Below are 19,081 nucleotides of genomic sequence, written 5' to 3'. Positions count from 1 at the left end.
TAGAGCAGTAATGAAGTTTTTCTTTATTGAACAAAATTAGATCTTATTTTGCAGTTGTCATTCAGTGCTCCTGCTATCACCGTGGCAAATGGCAAAGTAAAAAGGTCAAGGTCCTTCCAACCTTTATAAAATGAACATTTAAAAAAAAAACCAAAAAATCTATTCCCCAAAATGGGAAGGTTTCTCACACACTGTCCATTATCTCCAATGATTTGCAGCCTTGAGGCTTCAATGAGTCCCAAGAAAATGTTAGCCTTCCTGCTGCTGAATGAAAGGGTTTGGAATAGCTTCCATTCCATCCTGTGGACAAATAAGAACCACAGATGTTCCTCTGCAAACCACCAGTCCCAGCTGACGGGTATCCTCTGTTAGTTTGTATTGATCATCTGGATCTGAAAGAAAACCACCCAGGAGGGCTTAGGGTTACAATGACAGCATAAATAAAAGAACAGAATTCAGCAATTATTTTAGACAGTAGAGATTAAATTTCCTCTGTCATTCTTCATAGAATCGTAGGACTGGAAGGGACCTTGAGAGGTCATCTACTTCAGTCGCCTGCACTCACGGCAGGACTAAGTGTTAGTCTTATAAACTTTTGATTCCTATTAGTACCTCTAAACACTCACTTTGTTAGTCTTCTTTTCTTTCTATATTAAACTCACTTGCATATTAACTATTCTCCTAAAATTTTTACAATATTAGCAAGAGTGTGTCTAAGTTCTAAGGCCCAGCATGTTGGTTCTTAACTTGTGAATGACTAGTATTCAGTAATTTTAGGTGATTGAGGGCTGGGCTGTATCTAATTATCCTCAGGCTCTCCGAGTCTCTGGGAATTCAAGTATTCACAGAAAAGACCCCTCAAGCTAGTAAAAATGTCCACAGAAGTATGCTATAAAAATCAGGGTGATCAATAAGGATTATTTGTTATGGCACACTGGTTCTGTAATGGAGGAAATAATGACCACTGAAAAAGGTTTTAACACATTCAGAACAGTCAGTTGTCACAGCTGTTAGTAATAGTGATAAAACTAGAGATTTCTTTTGACTCGGTCAGGTAAGTTGAAATTCCATTAGTAAGTAGAAAAACAAAAATACATTGTAAAATCATCATGGGAAAGTATTTTTTCCCCTTCAGTAATGAGTTTTTGATCTCATAAATTCAAAAAACAAACCTAGGTCTTGAAAGTCAGGCTGGGGATTGCAGAATATCAGCATCCCACCAGAAAGCGAGGAGAGAGAAACAGAGGCCAGCTCTTTCCCTTACACAAATGTGGTTATGTATCTATTCTTTCTGTATTCTGCATAGTGCTGTACTAATCTGATAATCTTTGACTAAATAATTCCACTGCAGCCTGTTATTTGAGTATCTTGACTCGTTAGTAACTTCAAACATGCAGCATATCTTAAAATGAAGTTACTAATAACAGAGGATTCAAAGCTGCACATACCCTGTGCTGTGACAATGACCATGAGTGACAGAAGGCACCTATGTCCACACCCTACACACTATTGTAATAATCTTTGTACAAAGTGTGTCCTGCAAAGAATCACTTGAAAACTCAGGATTTATTTGTTGTCAGTGTTCTGATAAAATGCGTGTGACAACATTGCATGTGAAGTTACAAGATTGTATGTTGTAAGACTCCATTGTATGGTGTTATTAATATGTTCCAAACGGAGGCTGGCCAACACATCTGTCTCAAACAAAGGAATGTGCGCTCTGTTTAATTTGCATTTAAGGATAAACAGAGTCATCGTATAGAAGGGTAGACAAAGAAACCTCAAATAGGTGAGGAAAAGCAGAAGGGAAAATCCTTTCCTATAGAGTGCCTCCTGAATCTCAGCTGGAAATGTTTTCTAAGAGGGGGACTGACACTATAAAAATGAGGGACAAACACCCCAAAGCACATCCTCTCTCTCTCTGCGCCCATCAATTCACTGCACCAAAAGGAACAAAGGAAGCAACCAATGAACTGGGGAAGGGGTCCTGACCTAAAAAGTTGGTCTGTAAGACTTCTGAGAGCATATGGTGAGAAAAACTTTGCTTTGAATTTAATATAGTTTAAGTTGTGCATCAGTTGTGTTTTATTCTTTATTTTTCTTGTAACTATTTTGACTTCTATTCCTCATTACTTGTACACAACTACAAAAAGATAAATTGTGTGTAATAAACTTATTCTTTTATCTAATCCAGTATGTTTACACTAAAGTGCCTGTGAAACTCCATTTGGGGTAAGCAGGTCTGTGCATATTATTCCTATTAAACAAATACAAACTTTATAGGAATTTGTATGGTTTTAGGAGAGGGCTGGGACATATAAGACATACATGCACGGGGGAAAATCTATGACTAGGAGTGTGGTAGGGTCACCCTGCAGCAGAGCCAAGGTACAGCTGGCTGCCTGACTGCAGCACACACACAGACATAGCTGGGAGTGACTTGCATGCTGCAGACTATTTGTGAGCAGTCCAGACTAGAAGCTACAGCAGCAAAGGATTGTAAACAGCATCCCATGATAAAGAGATTGCACTACAGTACTTGTATTAGGTGAACTGATAAATATTTTTTACAGTCTATTTATTACAAATATTAAGTGATCACTGTATTCTTTGCATTCTGTTTCAGCTGGAAACAATACACACCTCTACCCCAATGGAACGCGACCCGATATAACACGAATTCCGACATAACATGGTAAAGCAACAGGGAGCCCCGGGTTCTTTAAGGCATCACCTGAGCCCAACTGCTTTGCATATCCTTTTTATATCCGAATTCATGTGGAGCTCTGGGCCCTTGAAATCACTGCCCGAGCCCGGGCAGTGATTTAAAGGGCCAGAGGCTCCAGACACTGCAGGGAGCCCCAGGCCCTTTAAATCTCTGCCTGAGCCCCACTGCCAGAGTTCCAGCAGTGATTTAAAGGGACCAGGGCGCCCCACAGCAGCTGGAGCACTGGACCCTTTAAATCCCCACCGGGACTCTGGAAGCCAGGCTCGGGCTGTGATTTAAAGGACCCTTTAAATCCCCGCCCGAGCCCCAACGCCCGAGCTCCGGGCCCTTCAAATCACCACCAGAGAAGCATGGCATACCGAACCAAACCCGATATAATGCAGTCTCAACTATAAGGCGGTGAGATTTTTTGGCTCCCGGGGACCGCGTTATATCGGGGTAGAGGTGTATTTGAAAATGTAGAAAACATCCAAAAATATTTAAACAAAATGGTATTCTATTATTGTTTAACAGCGCGATTAATCACGATTTTTTTAAAATCGCTTGACAGACCTAATTTTTGGAAGAAAAACAAAACCACCAGCAATAAAGTTCGCACATGACACAAAAGTTGGAGAAGTGGTAAATAAAGAAGGTCTCTTATTTAGAGTGATCTGGATCAAACTGGGCACAGGCAGACACTACGCATTCTACTATGACTAAATGTATGCATCTAGGAACAAAAATGTAGGCCATACATACAAGATGGGGGCCTTTACCCTGGGAAGCAGTGACTGTGAAAAAGGTTTGAGGTCATGGTGGATAATCAGTTGAACATGTGCTCTCAGTTTGATGCCGTGGCCAAAACAGCTAATGCTATCCTGGGATGCATGAACAGGGGAATGTTGAATAGGAACAGAGAGGTTATTTTACCTCTATATTTGGCACTGGTATGATCGTTGCTGGAATACTGTGTCCAGATCTGGTGCCCACAATTCAAGCAGGGTGTTGATAAACTGGAGAGGGTTCAGGGATGAGCCATGAGAATTATTAAAGGAATAAAAAACATGCCTAATATTCAGAGAGCCATGTTAGTCTGGATCTCTAAAAGCAGCAAAGAGTCCTGTTAGTCTATAAGGTGCCACAGATGTTTTGGAGCATGAGCTTTGGTGGGTGAATACCCACTTTGTCGGATGCATCCGACGAAGTGGGTATTCACCCACGAAAGTTCATGCTCCAAAACGTCTGTTAGTCTATAAGGTGCCACAGGACTCTTTGCTACCATGCCTAATACTGATAAGCTATATAGAAGGAGCTCCTTGAGTCTAACAAAGAAAGATAAAAGGACAACTCGATTACAGTCTACAAGTATCTACTTGGGGAATATTTAATAAGGGACTCTTCAATGTATCAGAGAAAGGTATAACATGATCCGATGACTGCAAGTTGAATCTAGACAAATTCAGATAAAAAATAGACTCATTTCCAAACAATTAGAGTAATTAACCCTGCGTTGTGGTGGATTCTCCCTCAATGACTATCTTTAAATCAAGATTGTATGTTTTTCTAAAAGATCTGCTCCAGGAATTATTTTGGGGAAGTTCTATGATACTATGTTATTCAGGAGAACAGACTAGATGATCACAATGATCACTTCTGGCCTTGCAATCTATGAACTTTACTTTGAAGGACATACCATTCAGATTCCTCAGATGCTAGACACTAAAAGCTCTCATCAAACGAGGCATCTAAGAATTGGTGTCCAGATGACAAAAGAACTCCCCAATCCCTAAATCATCAGTTTCAAAACACTCTTCCAGACAGATTCTGGGACCAAAAACTACAGGAAGACAGACTTTTCCATATATAAATTCCTCATTCACCCACCAAGAATTACATTTGCTCATCCCTAGTACTTAGCCATAATGGCACAGGGAGAAAAATTGTTCTCCTTAACCTCTGAGGATAGGACAAGAAACAATGGCCTTAAACTGCAGCAAGGGCAGTTTATATTGGACATTAGGAAAAGCTTCCTGTCAGGGTAGTTAAGCACTGAAATAAATTGCCTGGGGAGGTGGTGCAATCTCCATTGTTGGAGATTTTTAAAAGCAGGTTAGACAAATGCATGTGTCAGGAATGGTCTAGGTAATACTTAGTCCTGCCTTGTATGCAGGGCTAGATGACCTCTTCAAGTCCCTTCCAGTCCTACAATTCTATGACTGTTCCCCTACTGATGTCTGATGCAGTCCATTCTCTTGTGTGGATATTGCAACATCAAATGCTATACTTTTTTGTAGTCACCACACTTATTTTTAGCATTCCACAAATTCTTTTTTTTAAATCTACTTCTGAAAAATAAAATTTTATTCTAAAACTGTGGCCAACTGGACCGATGATACTTTGTGACACAATAAACATGCACACTTTTGACCCTGTGTACCCTCCTGAAAGTTAGAAAGCATGATGCTCATGACCTAGCATTGCCAGCAGATCGAGGGATGTGATCATTCTCCAGTATTCAACATTGGTGAGGCCTCATCTGTGTCCAGTACTGTGTCCAGTTTTGGGCCCCACACCACAAGAAGGATATGGAAAAATTGGAAAGAGTCCAGCAGAGGACAAAAAAAAATGAATTAGGGCATTGGAAAACATGACTTCTGAGGAGAGGCTGAGGGAACTCGGATTGTTTAGTCTGCAGAAGAGAAGAATGAGGGGGGATTTGATAGCTGCTTTCAACTTCCTGAAAGGGGGTTCCAAAGAGGATGGATCTAGACTGTTCTCAATGGTAGCAGATGATGGAACAAGGAGTAATGGTCTCAAGTTGCAGTACAGGAGGTTTAGGTTGGATATTAGGAAAAACTTTTTCACTAGGAGGGTGGTTAAGCACTGGAATGGGTTACCTAGGGAGGTGGTGGAATCTCCTTCCTTGGAGATATTTAAGGTCAGGCTTGACAAAACCTGGGCTGGGATGATTTAGTTGGTAATTGGTCCTGCTTTGAGCAGGGGGTTGGACTAGATGACCTCCTGAGGTCCCTTCCCTTCCAATCCTGATATTCTATGATTCTATGCTGTACCACAGGATATGCTAAAAAACAAGGTAAAGATCAGAGGGGTAGTCGTGTTAGTCTGGATCTGTAAAAGCAGCAAAGAGTCCTGTGGCACCTTATAGATTGACAGACGTATTGGAGCATGAGCTTTCCTGGGTGAATACCCACTTGGTCGGATGCATGTGACGTCGCCATGCATACGACAAAGTGAGTATTCATCCACGAAAGCTCATGCTCCAATACATCTGTTGGTGTATAAGGTGCTACAGGACTCTTTGCTGCTTTTAAGGTAAAGATCATAACACAGCAAGAGTGTTGTTTTTAAACAAAAAGGGGAAGCAGGCATCAGCTGTAGTGGATCACCTGTTTGTGCTGATGGTAATTTTACAAGAGTGCCCTGGGGTTCATAACACAGCTAAGACCGGAATTTTCAAAGAAGATTAATGAAATCTCAGTAGGTCCTGGATCTTTAACACTTCAGGTAGGGATTTTCAAAGAAGCTAATGGAGTTAAAGGCATTTTGTGGGAGGAAGTGGTATCAGGCAATTACCTATGACACTGATTCACAGCAGTTAAGATGATCTGCCCCTTAGCAGTGATTCCTGGTTAAGACTACATTTTAGTCATGGGTATTTTTAGTAAAAGTCATGGACAGGTCAGAGGCAGTAAACAAAAATTCATGGGCCCATGACCTGTCCATGACTTTTATTAAAAACACCCACCCTGACTAAAACTGAAGCGGAGGGCCGCGGATGCTCTAGGGGCGACAGTCTGGGAGCACCGTGCGTGCTGGGGGAGGTGGCCCAGGACCCCTGCTGGTGTTGGGGGAGAAAGGGGAAGGGGGGTGCAGCACATGCCCCACAATCCCTGTTAGTGCTGGGGAGGGGAGGAAGGGGGGCTGTGACATGTGACCTGGGACCCAACTAGTGCTGGAGGAAGGAGGGGGTTAGTGGGGCTTCCTACTGGCTCCATCCCTGCAGCTCCTAGGTGGCGGAGTCAGGGGCAGGGTCTCCACTGCTTCCAACACAAGTACCAGCTTCTGCAGCTCCCATTGGCCATGAACTGCAGCCAACGGGAGCTGCGGGGGGAACCACCTAGGAGCTGCAGTGGGGCCCCTCACCCCAAGATAAGCACCCCCCCCGCCCCGCAATCCCCTGAGCCCCCTCCCATACACCCAAACTGCTGCTGCTGGGCTCAGGCAGCCCCTGAGCCAGCACTGACCACTGCAGAAGACACGGAAAGTCAGAGAATCCATGACAGACTTGCAGCCTTATCCCTAGTCAGTCAGTTTGGAGACTCGGGCGTTTTATCTATAAGTGAATCCTTGACAACACAAAATCAGCTTCCATAGTTACTCTAAGCTTTCAGATGACATGTTACATACCTCTCATATATTCAATAGTGCCATCAAGCACAAGGTTTAGAAGAGGGTCAAATCCTTTCAAGACTCCGCTAGCTGAAGACCAAACACACAAAAACAAAACAAAAAACAGTTAGAAACTAAAATACACACTGCTTTTTTACAAGACTGTAGCAACAGGAAGAAAAATCCCAAAGCCAAGATGTAAGAAAATAAAATTCATAAAATTCCACCCCACTCCTAAACTGGGAAAGGGAAACAAATGGGAGCAGCCACCAAAAAGTGCTTGGTCTAGGAGAGAGAGGGAATGGAGGATGCCCGTCTCATCATATTAAGATGTCATCAGTAAACACACTGAAGCATGACAAGTTGCTTCTAGAACTTTCAGGTTATTCGGACAATTAAGCAAAGAAAAAGCCATTTCAACTAGTGAAAAAATGTTTACATTCTAGTTGTGTGGTCAGCAGATTAGCATAGCTTTTCAGTCACAAAACGCATTGTCTTGTGCTTACTAGAGCAAAAAAGTAGTTTAATAGGCTAGTAATTGTTTAACTGACATCACCACAAGTCAGACTAGATTGTGTCTGTGCTGGTAAATTTTCATATTTTGGTTATAACAAAATGAACGATCACAGTAAGTCCCCCTAAACAGCCCCATGCATCCCATCTCCTGTGCATCTTTTCTAGAATGCAAGCTCTTGTGGCACAGGCATTTGCCTTCATGTGTACATACTGTAAAGAGTCAATTACCTTGTTCATGCTAAAGTACATAAAGTAATGATTTTGCAAGGCCAGGCATTATGCAGGATCACGAGTTGACTTCCCCACCTTGTAAAAGCCAGTTTTACCATTTGTATTACCATAATGTCCAAGACCCCCAGTCATGCTAAGACTCCTTTGTGCTAGGTGCTGTACGAAAACAGAACTAAAGATAGTCTATGCCCCAGAGCTTACAATACAAGGTAGCAGACAAACTGAGATATATGGTTCCTCATTTCCTTGTACTCCCGTCTATCAGCAAGCATGCTAGGCAGCAGTATCACTGCACTAATGGGGTAACCATTATCAAGTTCTTTATAGCCAACACAGCAAAGGGGAGTTTTAAGGAGAGATTTGAAGCAGGATAATGAAACAGTTCTATGGAGGTTTATGGTGAGCGTCTCCCACGAGGGGCAGCATGAAAATGCTTGTTTGAAAATTTAACAAGTTGGTGATGGAGGCTGGCATCTTTGGGTAATGAGAGACGGGAGTCAATATTTCAATAGTGAATGAGAGATGATAGGTAGGCCATGGATAGGCTGTGAAGGACCTTGAAAGTGAATACAAGATGTTTGATGTGTTAGAGAAAGGGGAGTCATAGTTGAGGGATGCAAAGACAGGGGTGATGGGGTAAAAGCAACGGGCTGGGAGAATGCTCTTTGAGGCAACATTCTGAATGGATACAGGGCAAGACTGCATTTGTCAGGGCCAGAGAAAAAGGATGCTGTAGTAATTGAGACATGAGATGATGAGAGCCTGGACAAGAGTTTTAGCAGCTTGGACGCATACGGCTTGTAAGGCCATATCTTAAGAGATGTTATGCAGAAAGAATCTCCAATATTTAGATGCATCACCTAGATATAGAGTACCTAGACAGAGGTTTGAATAAAAAATGATAGACCTGTGACATGGGCTTGAGTGACAGGCAGAAGGTTGATGTTGTTTGCAGTGACAGAGAAAGAAGGTGGGGGGAGAAGGCTTGAGAGGACAATTAAGAGCTCTTAACCACGCTGAGCTTGAAAGGATGGCTGGTTAGACATCTTTGGGGAAATGACAGAGAGATAGGTAGAGATTTTAGTTTGGACAGAAGAACAAAATTTGGGAGTAGAGAGGTAGATCTGAGAGATGAGCACAGAGAGAGTAGCTGAATTTGTGTTTGTGAATGAGACTACTCAGAGATAAGGTGTATTGAGAGAAGAGAAAGGAATCAAGGAAAGAGCCCTATGAAAGTCCCTCCTCCCGCAACTGGACATCCAGTGGACATGCTTAAAGAGCAATTAGAGAGATGGGAGGAGAACCAGGAGAGGAGTCACAGAAGCCAGGGTAGGACAAGGTTTAACAAAAACAAACCAAAAAAACCCACACGCATGGCCAACTGTGTCAAAGATGAACGACAAGTTAAGGAGGAAGAGGATGGAGTACTGGTTCAGAGTTTTTGGCTAGGAAAAAATCATTAGAGATTTTGGTGGGAGCAGTTTCAGTTGCGTGCAAGGGGTGGAAGCCAGACTGGAGAGTCTTGGATTGAATTGGAGGAGAGGAACTTCAGACAGCAATTGTAGACAGGCATTCAACAAGCTTAGAGATGAGAGGGAGAAGGGAAACAGCAGTCAATGGAGAGGCAAGTGGGGACAGGGATGATATTTTTAAAACAGGAGAAACTGTAATTTGTTTTTTGAGGTGAAAGAACCAGAGAGGAGAGAGAGAAGTTAAGTAGAAGAATAAGGGAGAGGGGGAGAGAAGAGTGAGCACCAAGGAGATCTAAAGGTGCAGTGGTTATTGGAGCACATGGAGGGATTACAGGAGGCAAAAAGCAGTTAGGATTATGGATGTGGGATTCATTATACCGCAAATGCATGATGATCTGCAAACCAGCATAATTCAGTTTGAAACTTACCTTCCCTACCACCTTGGAATTTTACTCGAATTGTTTTGTCAATGTATTTTGAGAGATCCAAAATGCTCTCTTTCTTCTTTTTTTCTTTATCCTAGGGAGAAAAAAAGGAAGCCGAGCTAACATAACTAAAAAGTAAACCAGAACCATCTCTTGGTTACATGTTTGGCCAGTGCTTGCCAGAAAGGGGTCCTCCAATAAAAATAGTTAATAATATATTAATAGTTAGAAAAAGAATGGTGAAAGCTTGACCTGCTTAATTGCAAGGGAGCTCTTCAGCATAAACTATCAGTGCCTTCAAATTATGGATTAGCCCACAGAAACTGAAAGTGCCCACAAACGTAACTTTGTTTGGATCTAGATAGACTGTTGCATGAATTTTAGGCCACACAAGAGGCAACCTGCTTCGTTAGGTAGGCCCTTTTAATTCAAGGCAGGCTACCAAAAGCCTCACCCAACTCTGGAGTATAATGTACACAACAAACCAACCAATCCCACCATATAACACACTTGCCAAATGGAGGGAGTATTCAAGTAACAGCTTTCTCTCTAAATTGAGCCATAAAACTCTGACTCCTCAACACAGTAGCTTCAGGAATGACAGTGGTGATAGATGAGGAGAGTCTCACGGCCTGTGTTAAATCTTTGGGCAAGAGGACTTTCCGTGCACTGGATTCTTCTTCATCCGTGATAACTTTCCTAAAGGGGAATTTACACTCTGGTTTCCTTTACGGCGCCCCTCTGTGTTTGGCATCATCCCAGTCACCTGCCGGGCTGCTGCCCCCGCCAGGCGCTGCCCTCCCCCGCCAGTAACGCAGCTCAGCACTGGCCCCCCGCAGCCGGGGTTTTTCAGGGCAGCTTCTCGCTGCGGGACCCCAGGCGGACTCACCTCCCCCCGCGTGGCTTCACTCGCGCCCGGCCCGCCGCACTCCATGCAGGAGCCGGGAGGGGAGGGGCTCTCTGAGCGGCCCCCTCAGGCCGCGGGGGCAGAGCTCCCACAGCCTCCTGCCCCCCGCGCAGACGAGGAAGCTCCGCGGGCCTCCCCCAGACCTAACATCGCCCCGCCCCGGCGCTCGGGGCAGACAAGGGTGGCTCCTACGGGGGACCAGCCCCGGCTGCCCCGCTACTCACCGCCATCTTGCGCCCACCAAGCGCGTCAACCCTCGGCGCTTTCACCCTGCCACTTCCGGAGTCTGGGTCACAGCCTCGTCCTCTGATTGGCAGCTTCGTCCGCTTGCCCCCTCCCAGAGGCGGGACTTCCGGGCAGAGAGGCCGGGTTGCTGGGTAACGCGGGCAGAGCGCTGCCCGTCCTGGCTCTGCTCACGAACAACCGGGCGTACGGCGGCTCTCGGGATGGGGGCGGCGGCGGCGCTGACAAGCCGGGTCCAGGCTGGGCTGCTCCTGCTCCTGCTCCTGGTCGGCCAGGTGAGTCCCTGGCTCCGCACGGAACAGAGGCGGCGCGCCTGGGCCCGAGGCAGCTCCCGACCCCTTCCTGCCGCCCCGAAGCAGCGCGCAGGGCTCCGTCCCTCTGTGGCTGTGGGACTCCGCCTTCCGAGCGGGCTCCCCCGGCCCGGCCCCCCGCGGCCTTCGCGCGGGCTGCAGCTGGCGCTGCGGCCCCGCACCGAGGGGGCAGGCGAGTCCCCGCCCGACTGGTAGCAGGGGAACAGCTGGGTCCTTGGCTCACGGCCCCTGTCCCGGAACGGGGGTCTCGAGTCGCTGTGCACCCAGCGGCGTGCTCCGCCTGAGGGTAGCCGGGGTTTGCTCCTCCAAACCCAACCGCCTTGTCCGCCACTTGCGCTTCCAAGTGGGTGACCTGGGGTCAGGGCCGCAGCTGGTAGCACTGGGCGCTTCCTGAACCAAAGACTTCCGAGACGCCAGATAATTTCAGTGCCCAATGTCTGTTCAAGGTAGGGTGACCAGCTGTCCCTATTTTACAGGGACAGTCCTGATATTTGGGGCTTTTTCTTCTACAGGCCCCTATTATCCCCCATCTCCTGTCCCAATTTTTCACACTTGTTGTCTGGTCACCCTACTTCAAAACCAGTCACAGCTGGAATGTCCTTGATTTGTAGGAAGCCATGAAAACCATATACAGTACTATACAGAGACAGAAAATAAACGTGGAGACGTCTGCAAAATGGAGTTCAGGTACAAAGACAGGCTTCTTCACCAGACTGCAATAATAAAACTACAGTAAAGCTATATCTATACTACCACTTAAGTTGGTATAACTTATGTCTCTCAGGGTGTGAATATGCCATCCTCTGAAGCGACGTAAGTTACACTGACCTAAGCACTTTGTGTGGATAGTGCTATGCTGGTAGAAGAGCTTCTCCTGACGACGTAGCTACCGCAGTTCTTTGGGGGTGGATTAATTAAGTAAATGGGAGAACTCTCTCCCATCAGTTTAGAGCCGCTACACTAGAGAGTTTACAGTGGTGCTGCTGCATCAATAGCCTAGATGTGGGAGGGATCAGAGACCGTGTCCATTAGTAAGCTAAACTGGGACTTCAATAAGTCTCTTCCCCATCATGCCATATACATGTTGGGATTTCCCATTACGGTTTTCTTAAGGCTGGTCTATGCTACAGAGGTAGACGTAATGCAGCTTATGTCGACCCAACTATGTCAGTGTCTGCACTCCAGCCTTCCTCCCACTGATGTAAGTGCCCTGCTACACCAACATAATAACTCCACCTCCATGAGAGATATAAGGTTTATGTTGGTGTAGTTGGGTGAGGTAGTGTCTATGTAGACATAGTGTCCCTCACATCCCCCGTCTTGTCAATTTCACAGCTTCTGCCATGAAATTGACAAGAAAGCCCCTGATTCCCTGGAGAGCTGGGTGGGTGGACCCTGCTCCCAGCTGGGAGTCAGGGCCAGAAGCTGGGGGGGCGGGTAAAGAGGGGGGACCAGCCCCTTGGGGGCCTGTGGGGCAGCTAGACTTCTGGCAGGGAGCTGTCAATGGAGCTGAGAACCAGGATCTCGGCTTCCCACGCTCAGGAGTGAAAGTAACTTAAAGGACTTACCGATATGTCGGAGTCCTGAGCGAGGGCAGGGCTTCAACCGGAAGAGGCAAGGCCTTTCAATATTTAAAGGCTCTGGGGCAATGGGCTGTGGCTGGGACTTCCAGGGCCTTTAAATCACCCTGGAGCTATCAGTTGCAGAGGTGCTGGGAGCCTCAGGGCTTGGGGCAAATTAAAGGGCCTGGGGCTTTGGCTGCCATGGAGCTCTGGGCCCTTTAAATCATGGTGGGAGCCCGACTGCTGGGGTCCCAGGACTCCAGCAGCGATTTAAAGGGCCTGGAGCTCCAGCTCCTACGGAGCGTCCCAGGCCCTTTAAATCACTGCTGGAGAAGCCGGTCCAATCCGGCATAGCGTGCCGGACGTACCAGCTTACTTTCCCCTCTGCCCACTCTTCCCCTCTTAGGTTTGGGAAAGTGCTCCTAGTTAGGATGTGCACCACTGTCCCAAGGAGGATAGTGTGGACATTTGACTGTGGTGGTTGTAAGTCAACCTAATATACCTCAGCTTAGGTTTCTAGGGTAGACATACCTTTAGTGTTGACAAAACCATGAGTTTATGGAGGGGATGGTATGATGAGATAGTCAAAGATCAATTAATTGCCAAAATTAGGCTATTAGCGGTAAATATGCCCAATGGCCTGTGATGGGATGTTAGATGGGGTGGAATCTGAGTTACTGCAGAGAATTCTTTCCTAGGTATCTGGCTGGTGAGTCTTGCCTACATGCTCAGGGTTTAGCTTTCCCCCCTCCCCCCCGCCACAGGGACGTGATGCCAGCCGCTTTAGGGAGTGGCATGAGGCTCAAGGGGGGCAATCCTTTGGCTGTAGTTTGCCCACCTGTGGCCTGGAGGTAGGCTGAGGGGACGGGGGTGGACCCCAGGAAATAGCCCTGTGGGCTGCATGCGGGCCACGTGTTTGAGCCCCCTGCTTTAAACCATGATTTGAGGACTTCAATAGCTCAGACATAGGTTAGGGGTTTGTTACAAGAGTGGGTGGGAGAGATTCTGTGGCCTGTGTTGTGCAGGAAGTCAGACTAGACAATCACAATGATCCCTTCTGACCTTAAAGTCTATGATTCTATGTCTTTCTATTGTTCCTGAAAACATAGTCTTCCCTTCCCACTCATGGGAGTCCTGCCTGTGTACTCTGGGGAGAAGGCGTTGCGGATCGGAATACTTAATCCTGCATAAGTGCAACAGTGGAAATATTTTCTTGATGTACTGAAATTCTCAGTCTTTGTTAAATTTTCTAACAAGCAACTTCTTGCTTTCTTCTGTGCTACCCCTCACATTTGAGAGGAGCTCCCAATAAACATCAGCACAACAAACTCATTATTCGCCTACAAAACCCCCTTAAAATTTCTCCTTTGCTGTGATGCGTACCAAAAAAACCCGACAAACCAAACAAACTTGACAATGGTTAGGTTGCTGATGTGCTGAGACCACTGCTTATGATACTGACCATTATTTCCTCTGTTTCCCTGTACTCAGCCACCTATCTGCAACCATTTGTTGTATATTTTCTTATACTTAACCCATGCCCCAAAGAGCTTACAATCTATCTTTTTAGTTCTGAGTTTGTATGATGCTTAAAAACAATGAGGTCATAATCCATGTTCCCTCTAATTTTTTCCATCCATGTCTGGAATGAACTTTGTTATGGGCACCAATATCGATTTAATGTGCAGGTGTGCGCCACCAGTAGAAACAAAAAACCTAGATACAATATATATTTTTAAAAAGTTACCTTAGGGATAATTACTCCAGTCAGGACAGGTTAGGCACTTTAGAACTCAAAAGAATTAAATTTAAGCATAAGAGAGCAATAAAATTATGAAATGCATTGACCAGTCAAAAACCTAAAATGAAAGCGCTTTGAAAGAATAAAATTACAGAGAATATATGTGCATTACAGGAAGTGTCAAGCAATAACAACAACACAGGTACATGTTGGGAGTTGAGTTTGAAGGAGACAATGTGTCGTTGTGTGTGTGTAAGTAAGAGAGAGAGAATGTGTGTGTGCTGGCTACTGGGGAAGTCTATGGGTACGTCTACACTACGGGATTATTCTGATTTTACATAAACCGGTTTTGTAAAACAGATTGTATAAAGTTGAGTGCACGCGGCCACACTAAGCACATTAATTCGATGGTGTGCGTCCATGGTCCGAGGCTAGCGTCGATTTCTGGAGCGTTGCACTGTGGGTAGCTATCCCGTAGCTATCCCATAGTTCCCGCAGTCTCCCCCGCCCGTTGGAATTCTGGGTTGACAGCCCAGTGGCTGATGGGGCAAAAACAGTGTCGTGGGTACAGCCTCACCCCTCCCTCTGTGAAAGCAGCAGACAACCATTTCGCGCCTTTTTTCCTGGGTGAACTCTGCAAATGCCATAGCACAGCAAGCATGGACCCTGCTAAGATCAATACCGCAATCGTGGATGTTGTAAACACCTTGTGCATTCTCGTGCAGTCTATGCTGAACTGGGATCTGCAAAGCCAGGTGAGGAGGAGGCGGCGGCTACGGCAGCGCGGCAACGAGAGTGATGAGGACATGGACACAGAATTCTCTCAAACTGCGAGCCCCTGTGCTTTGGAGATCCTGCTGGTAATGGGGCAGGTTCTAGCCATTGAAAGCCGATTTTGGGCCCAGGAAACAAGCACAGACTGGTGGGACCGCACAGTTTTGCAGGTGTGGGACGATTCGCAGTGGCTGCGAAACTTTCGCATACGTAAGGGCACTTTCGTTGAACTTTGTGACTTGCTTTCCCCTGCCCTGAAACGCCATAATACCAAGATGAGAGCAGCCCTCACAGTGGAGAAGCGAGTGGCAGTAGCCATCTGGAAGCTTGCAATGCCAGACAGCTACCGGTCAGTCGAGAATCAATTTGGAGTGGGCAAATCTACCGTGGGGGCTGCTGTGATGCAAGTAGCCAAAGCAATCATTAAGCTGCTGCTACGAAAGGTTGTGACTCTGGGAAACGTGCAGGTCATAGTGGATGGCTTTGCTGCAATGGGATTCCCTAACTGTGGGGGGGCGATAGATGGAACCCATATACCTGTCTTGGCACCGGAGCACCAGGGCACCCAGTACATAAACTGCAAGGGGTACTTTTCAATGGTGCTGCAAGCACTGGTGGATCACAAGGGACGTTCCACCAACATCCATGTGGGATGGCCAGGAAGTGTTCATGATGCTCGCGTCTTCAGAAGCACTGCTCTGTTTAAACGGCTGCAGCAAGGGAATTACTTCCCAGACCAGAAAATAACAGTTGAGGATGTTGAAATGCCTGTAGTTATCCTGGGTGACCCAGCCTACCCCTTGATGCCATGGCTCATGAAGCCATACACAGGCAGCCTGGACAGTGGTCAGGAGCTGTTCAACTACAGGCTGAGCAAGTGCAGGATGGTGGTAGAATGTGCCTTTGGCCGTTTAAAGGTGCGCTGGCACACATTACTGACTCACTCAGACCTCAGCCAAACCAATGTCCCCTTTGTTATTGTTGCTTGCTGTGTGCTCCACAATCTTTGTGAGAGTAAGGGGGAGACCTTTATGGCAGGATGGGAGGCTGAGGCAAATCACCTGGCCGCTGATTACGCACAGCCAGACACCAGGGCGATTAGAAGAGCACACCATGAAGTGGTGCGCATCAGAGAAGCTTTGAAAACGAGTTTCATCACGGGCCAGGGTATGGTGTGACTGCTGTGTTTGTTTCCCCTTCATGAACCCCCCCCCCTTTATTGACTCCTTCCCTGTAGGCAACCTACCCTCCCCCTCGATTAGAGCTTGCTTAAGGAAATAAAGTCACTATCGTTTAAGAATCATGTAGTCATTATTAAAAAGTCATTATAAAAAGAGGCAGAGAACTGACAATGTATCCCAGTTGTGGTTTGGGAGGAGGATAGGAGGGAAGGAAAAGGCCATTAAACACATTTCAATGTAACGACAGCCTTTTGGTTGGACTGTCCACGGGGGTGGAGTGGGTGGGTGCACGAAGCCTTCCCCCACGCGTTCTTACACGTCTGGGTGAGGAATATATGGAACGTGGTGAGGGTGGTTACACAGGGGCTGCAGCGGCACTGTGTGACCCCGCTGCTCTTCCTGAAGATCCACCAGATGTCAGAGGATATCAGTTTGATCACGCAGCAGCTCCAGCTTTGCATCCCGCCACCGCTGATCTTCCTGCCTACACCTCTCATCTCGACCGTCCCTCCTGTCCTCACATTCACTGGCATCTTTCCTGTAATTTGATACCACATCCTTCCACTCATTCAGATGAGCTCTTTCATTGCGGGTTACTTCCATGATTTCCAAGAACATTTCGTCTCGCGTCTTCTTTTTCCTCTGCCTTATCTGAGATAGCCTTTGGGATGGAGTAGGGAGGCTTGAAAAATGTGCAGCTACATGAGGGAGGGAAAAAAGGGAGAAGTAGGCTCCAAGGCAGAGGGCAGGAGCATCGTGCACCTTAACACAAAAGCTACCATGTATGTGAGTCTGCAAATCAAGTGCACAGCATGCCTGGGCGGCCACGTGACCACACAGCTCTGAGGGAACACAGGTCATAGTCCATAACTTGGGCTTCCTAGGTGCTATGAAAATATTAATAAATAACTCTAGTAGCTCATCAGACATACATCAGGGGAACTGTTAAGGGTACAAAACAAGTGGTTTCGGTTCTACTGACTGTTATCATGAAGCAAGTTTTGTGCAGCTATTGTCTCTTGAGTAACATCTGGACATAATGAGGAAAATCACTCTCTTTGCCTTCTTATTATGACCTAAATTCTCCTGGGATTTTGTTATGGATGTTCAGAGAATAGTATCAAGTAAAACAGTTCCCGCCTCCGTCACAGTTCAGGGCAACTGCACCTTTATTTCCCCTCAGGGGTCCAGCAAGGGCACCTATTCTCATGCTTCCAGCTCCCCAGCTGTTGCCTTTCTTGGTGGAGATCCTTGTTTCTCTCTCTTCCAACTGGAGTATTTCCAGGCTGCACAGTTTCCTGTCTTCACTGTGTATTTTCTAGCACAGACAGGTTGCCTAACGAAAACTGCTTGCTTTCTTTTTAGGGATGGTTAACAAGTGTAACTGCAACAGATATTGTTGCCACATATCACTTCCTATGCAAGCCTACTTTAGTCCTAAGGTGAAAAGCATTATGGAGAGAACATTAAAAACAATAGCAGAACCCACGTGCATGCTATTAAACTTATCAGAATTACCCTCAACCCTAACAGGGATTCTGGCAGAAACAGTTCTTCAAACTCTCACCCAAAGGAATTCCAAAAATCTGGGCCGGGGAGGGAGAATGGAGTTGGGGAATTCAAAGGCTTGATACTGGAGGCAGTACATGCAGTGTGACAATAACATATACAGTTTTAATACATTTAACCCTAATTTAATAAGTCAGGATTCCCCTGAGCTAATGGCTCTTTCAGTGAGGGCAAGTCAGTTTCATAGCCAATAGTACATAAGGGAGTAATGTGCTCAGCATCACATCCAACCAGCTTTTACTGGGCCCCATTTTGAAGCTGGCCATTCAGTATGAGATCAAGTGAGACTTGAACTCACAACCTTGACAATTATTGTCAAGGGGCTTAACTGCTGAGCTACGATATCTCAAAGCTAATACCCAACTGGGGACTTGAACTGTATCCCCTCAGATTAAAAGTCTGATGCTATACCAACAGAGCTATCCAGACTCATTATTTCAATAAAGTTTTTCTGAATTCCATAAGGTTTGTTCAGGAAATTACATGATATTGTCGTATGTCACAGGATCTTGTTATGGATGTTCAGAGACTAGTAGGAAGTAAAACAGATCCTGGCTTTAATTTAGATATATCAGAAGATCAATACCTGGTATTCTGAGCAGCAAGCCATTGAGGAGAGAAGCTGGTAGTAGGAAAAATACATCCTTTTACTTTTAACTGCCAGACTTGCAGATTCTCCCTGGGATTCTGGAGTCAAGCCCAATTTTTACCTTCTTAAGTATCATCACCAGTAATAAATTCTGCAGGGTAAATTGTGTTGTCATTAACTCAATGCCTTCAACAGGTAAACAGCAGATATGTGATGTCAACAGATTTGACTCTGAATGGATTTACTGAGTAAGATAATGCGGTTTTTACGTAGCCACTTTTCAGAAAGACCTGAACTTTAAGATTCCGTGGTTGTGTCAACCTGACCTGGGCTATACTTTCAGTGTTAGTAATGCAAAGTTCTTCTTCATGCTTTTTTTCCCCATAACTTCCTCTGCCCTACCTTTTGATAGCTACTGAACAGTCTGTCCTTCTTAGGTA

General features: G+C 45.9%; 2 protein-coding genes across 10 annotated transcripts in view; one reads left to right on the top strand and one right to left on the bottom strand.

Annotated features, from left to right (window-relative positions):
* Window positions 1-10,964, bottom strand: LSM7 (LSM7 homolog, U6 small nuclear RNA and mRNA degradation associated). 2 transcript variants are annotated; one of them, XM_050933844.1, is made up of 4 exons: window positions 10,896-10,964; window positions 9,768-9,858; window positions 7,139-7,210; window positions 1-392 (listed from the first exon to the last, which is right to left on the bottom strand). In XM_050933844.1, the coding sequence occupies exons 1-4, from the start codon at window positions 10,899-10,901 to the stop codon at window positions 250-252; spliced, it is 312 nt and encodes a 103-aa protein (XP_050789801.1). In that variant the 5' UTR covers window positions 10,902-10,964; the 3' UTR covers window positions 1-249. The 2 variants fall into 2 exon arrangements, with proteins under 2 accessions (XP_050789801.1, XP_050789800.1); XM_050933843.1 differs by lacking the exon at window positions 10,896-10,964 and adding an exon at window positions 10,654-10,881.
* A 72-nt stretch (window positions 10,965-11,036) lies between these two features.
* Window positions 11,037-19,081, top strand: part of SPPL2B (signal peptide peptidase like 2B) — a 175,053-nt gene continuing 167,008 nt past the window's right edge. For 6 of the 8 annotated variants that reach the window (XR_007771331.1, XR_007771330.1, XM_050933741.1 and 3 more), the window contains exon 1: window positions 11,037-11,189. Coding sequence is in view for 4 of the 8 variants with exons in the window: in XM_050933741.1 (XP_050789698.1) it covers window positions 11,118-11,189 (72 nt within the window). In the remaining 4 variants the exon portion in view is untranslated. Of the gene's footprint in view, window positions 11,190-11,815; window positions 11,913-19,081 lie in introns of those variants that run through there. The other 2 variants (XM_050933740.1, XM_050933742.1) reach the window with 2 other exon arrangements.

Source organism: Gopherus flavomarginatus, chromosome 24, assembly GCF_025201925.1.
Source record: "Gopherus flavomarginatus isolate rGopFla2 chromosome 24, rGopFla2.mat.asm, whole genome shotgun sequence".
Classification (NCBI taxonomy): Eukaryota; Metazoa; Chordata; order Testudines; family Testudinidae; genus Gopherus; species Gopherus flavomarginatus.
Note: the sequence above shows the minus strand (reverse complement) of the source record. Positions and strands in the feature narration are given on the sequence as shown.

Bases quoted from the DNA above. Each gene is read 5' to 3' on its own strand.
- LSM7 (XM_050933843.1), bottom strand. From the start codon at position 10,698: ATGGAGTGCGGCGGGCCGGGCGCGAGTGAAGCCACGCGGGGGGAG. The intron at 7,211-9,767 runs GTAAGTTTCAAA...TTTGGTCTTCAG, and splicing joins ATTCCAAGGTGGTAGGGAAG to CTAGCGGAGTCTTGAAAGGA. The intron at 393-7,138 runs GTATGTAACATG...GTTTTCTTTCAG, and splicing joins CACTATTGAATATATGAGAG to ATCCAGATGATCAATACAAA.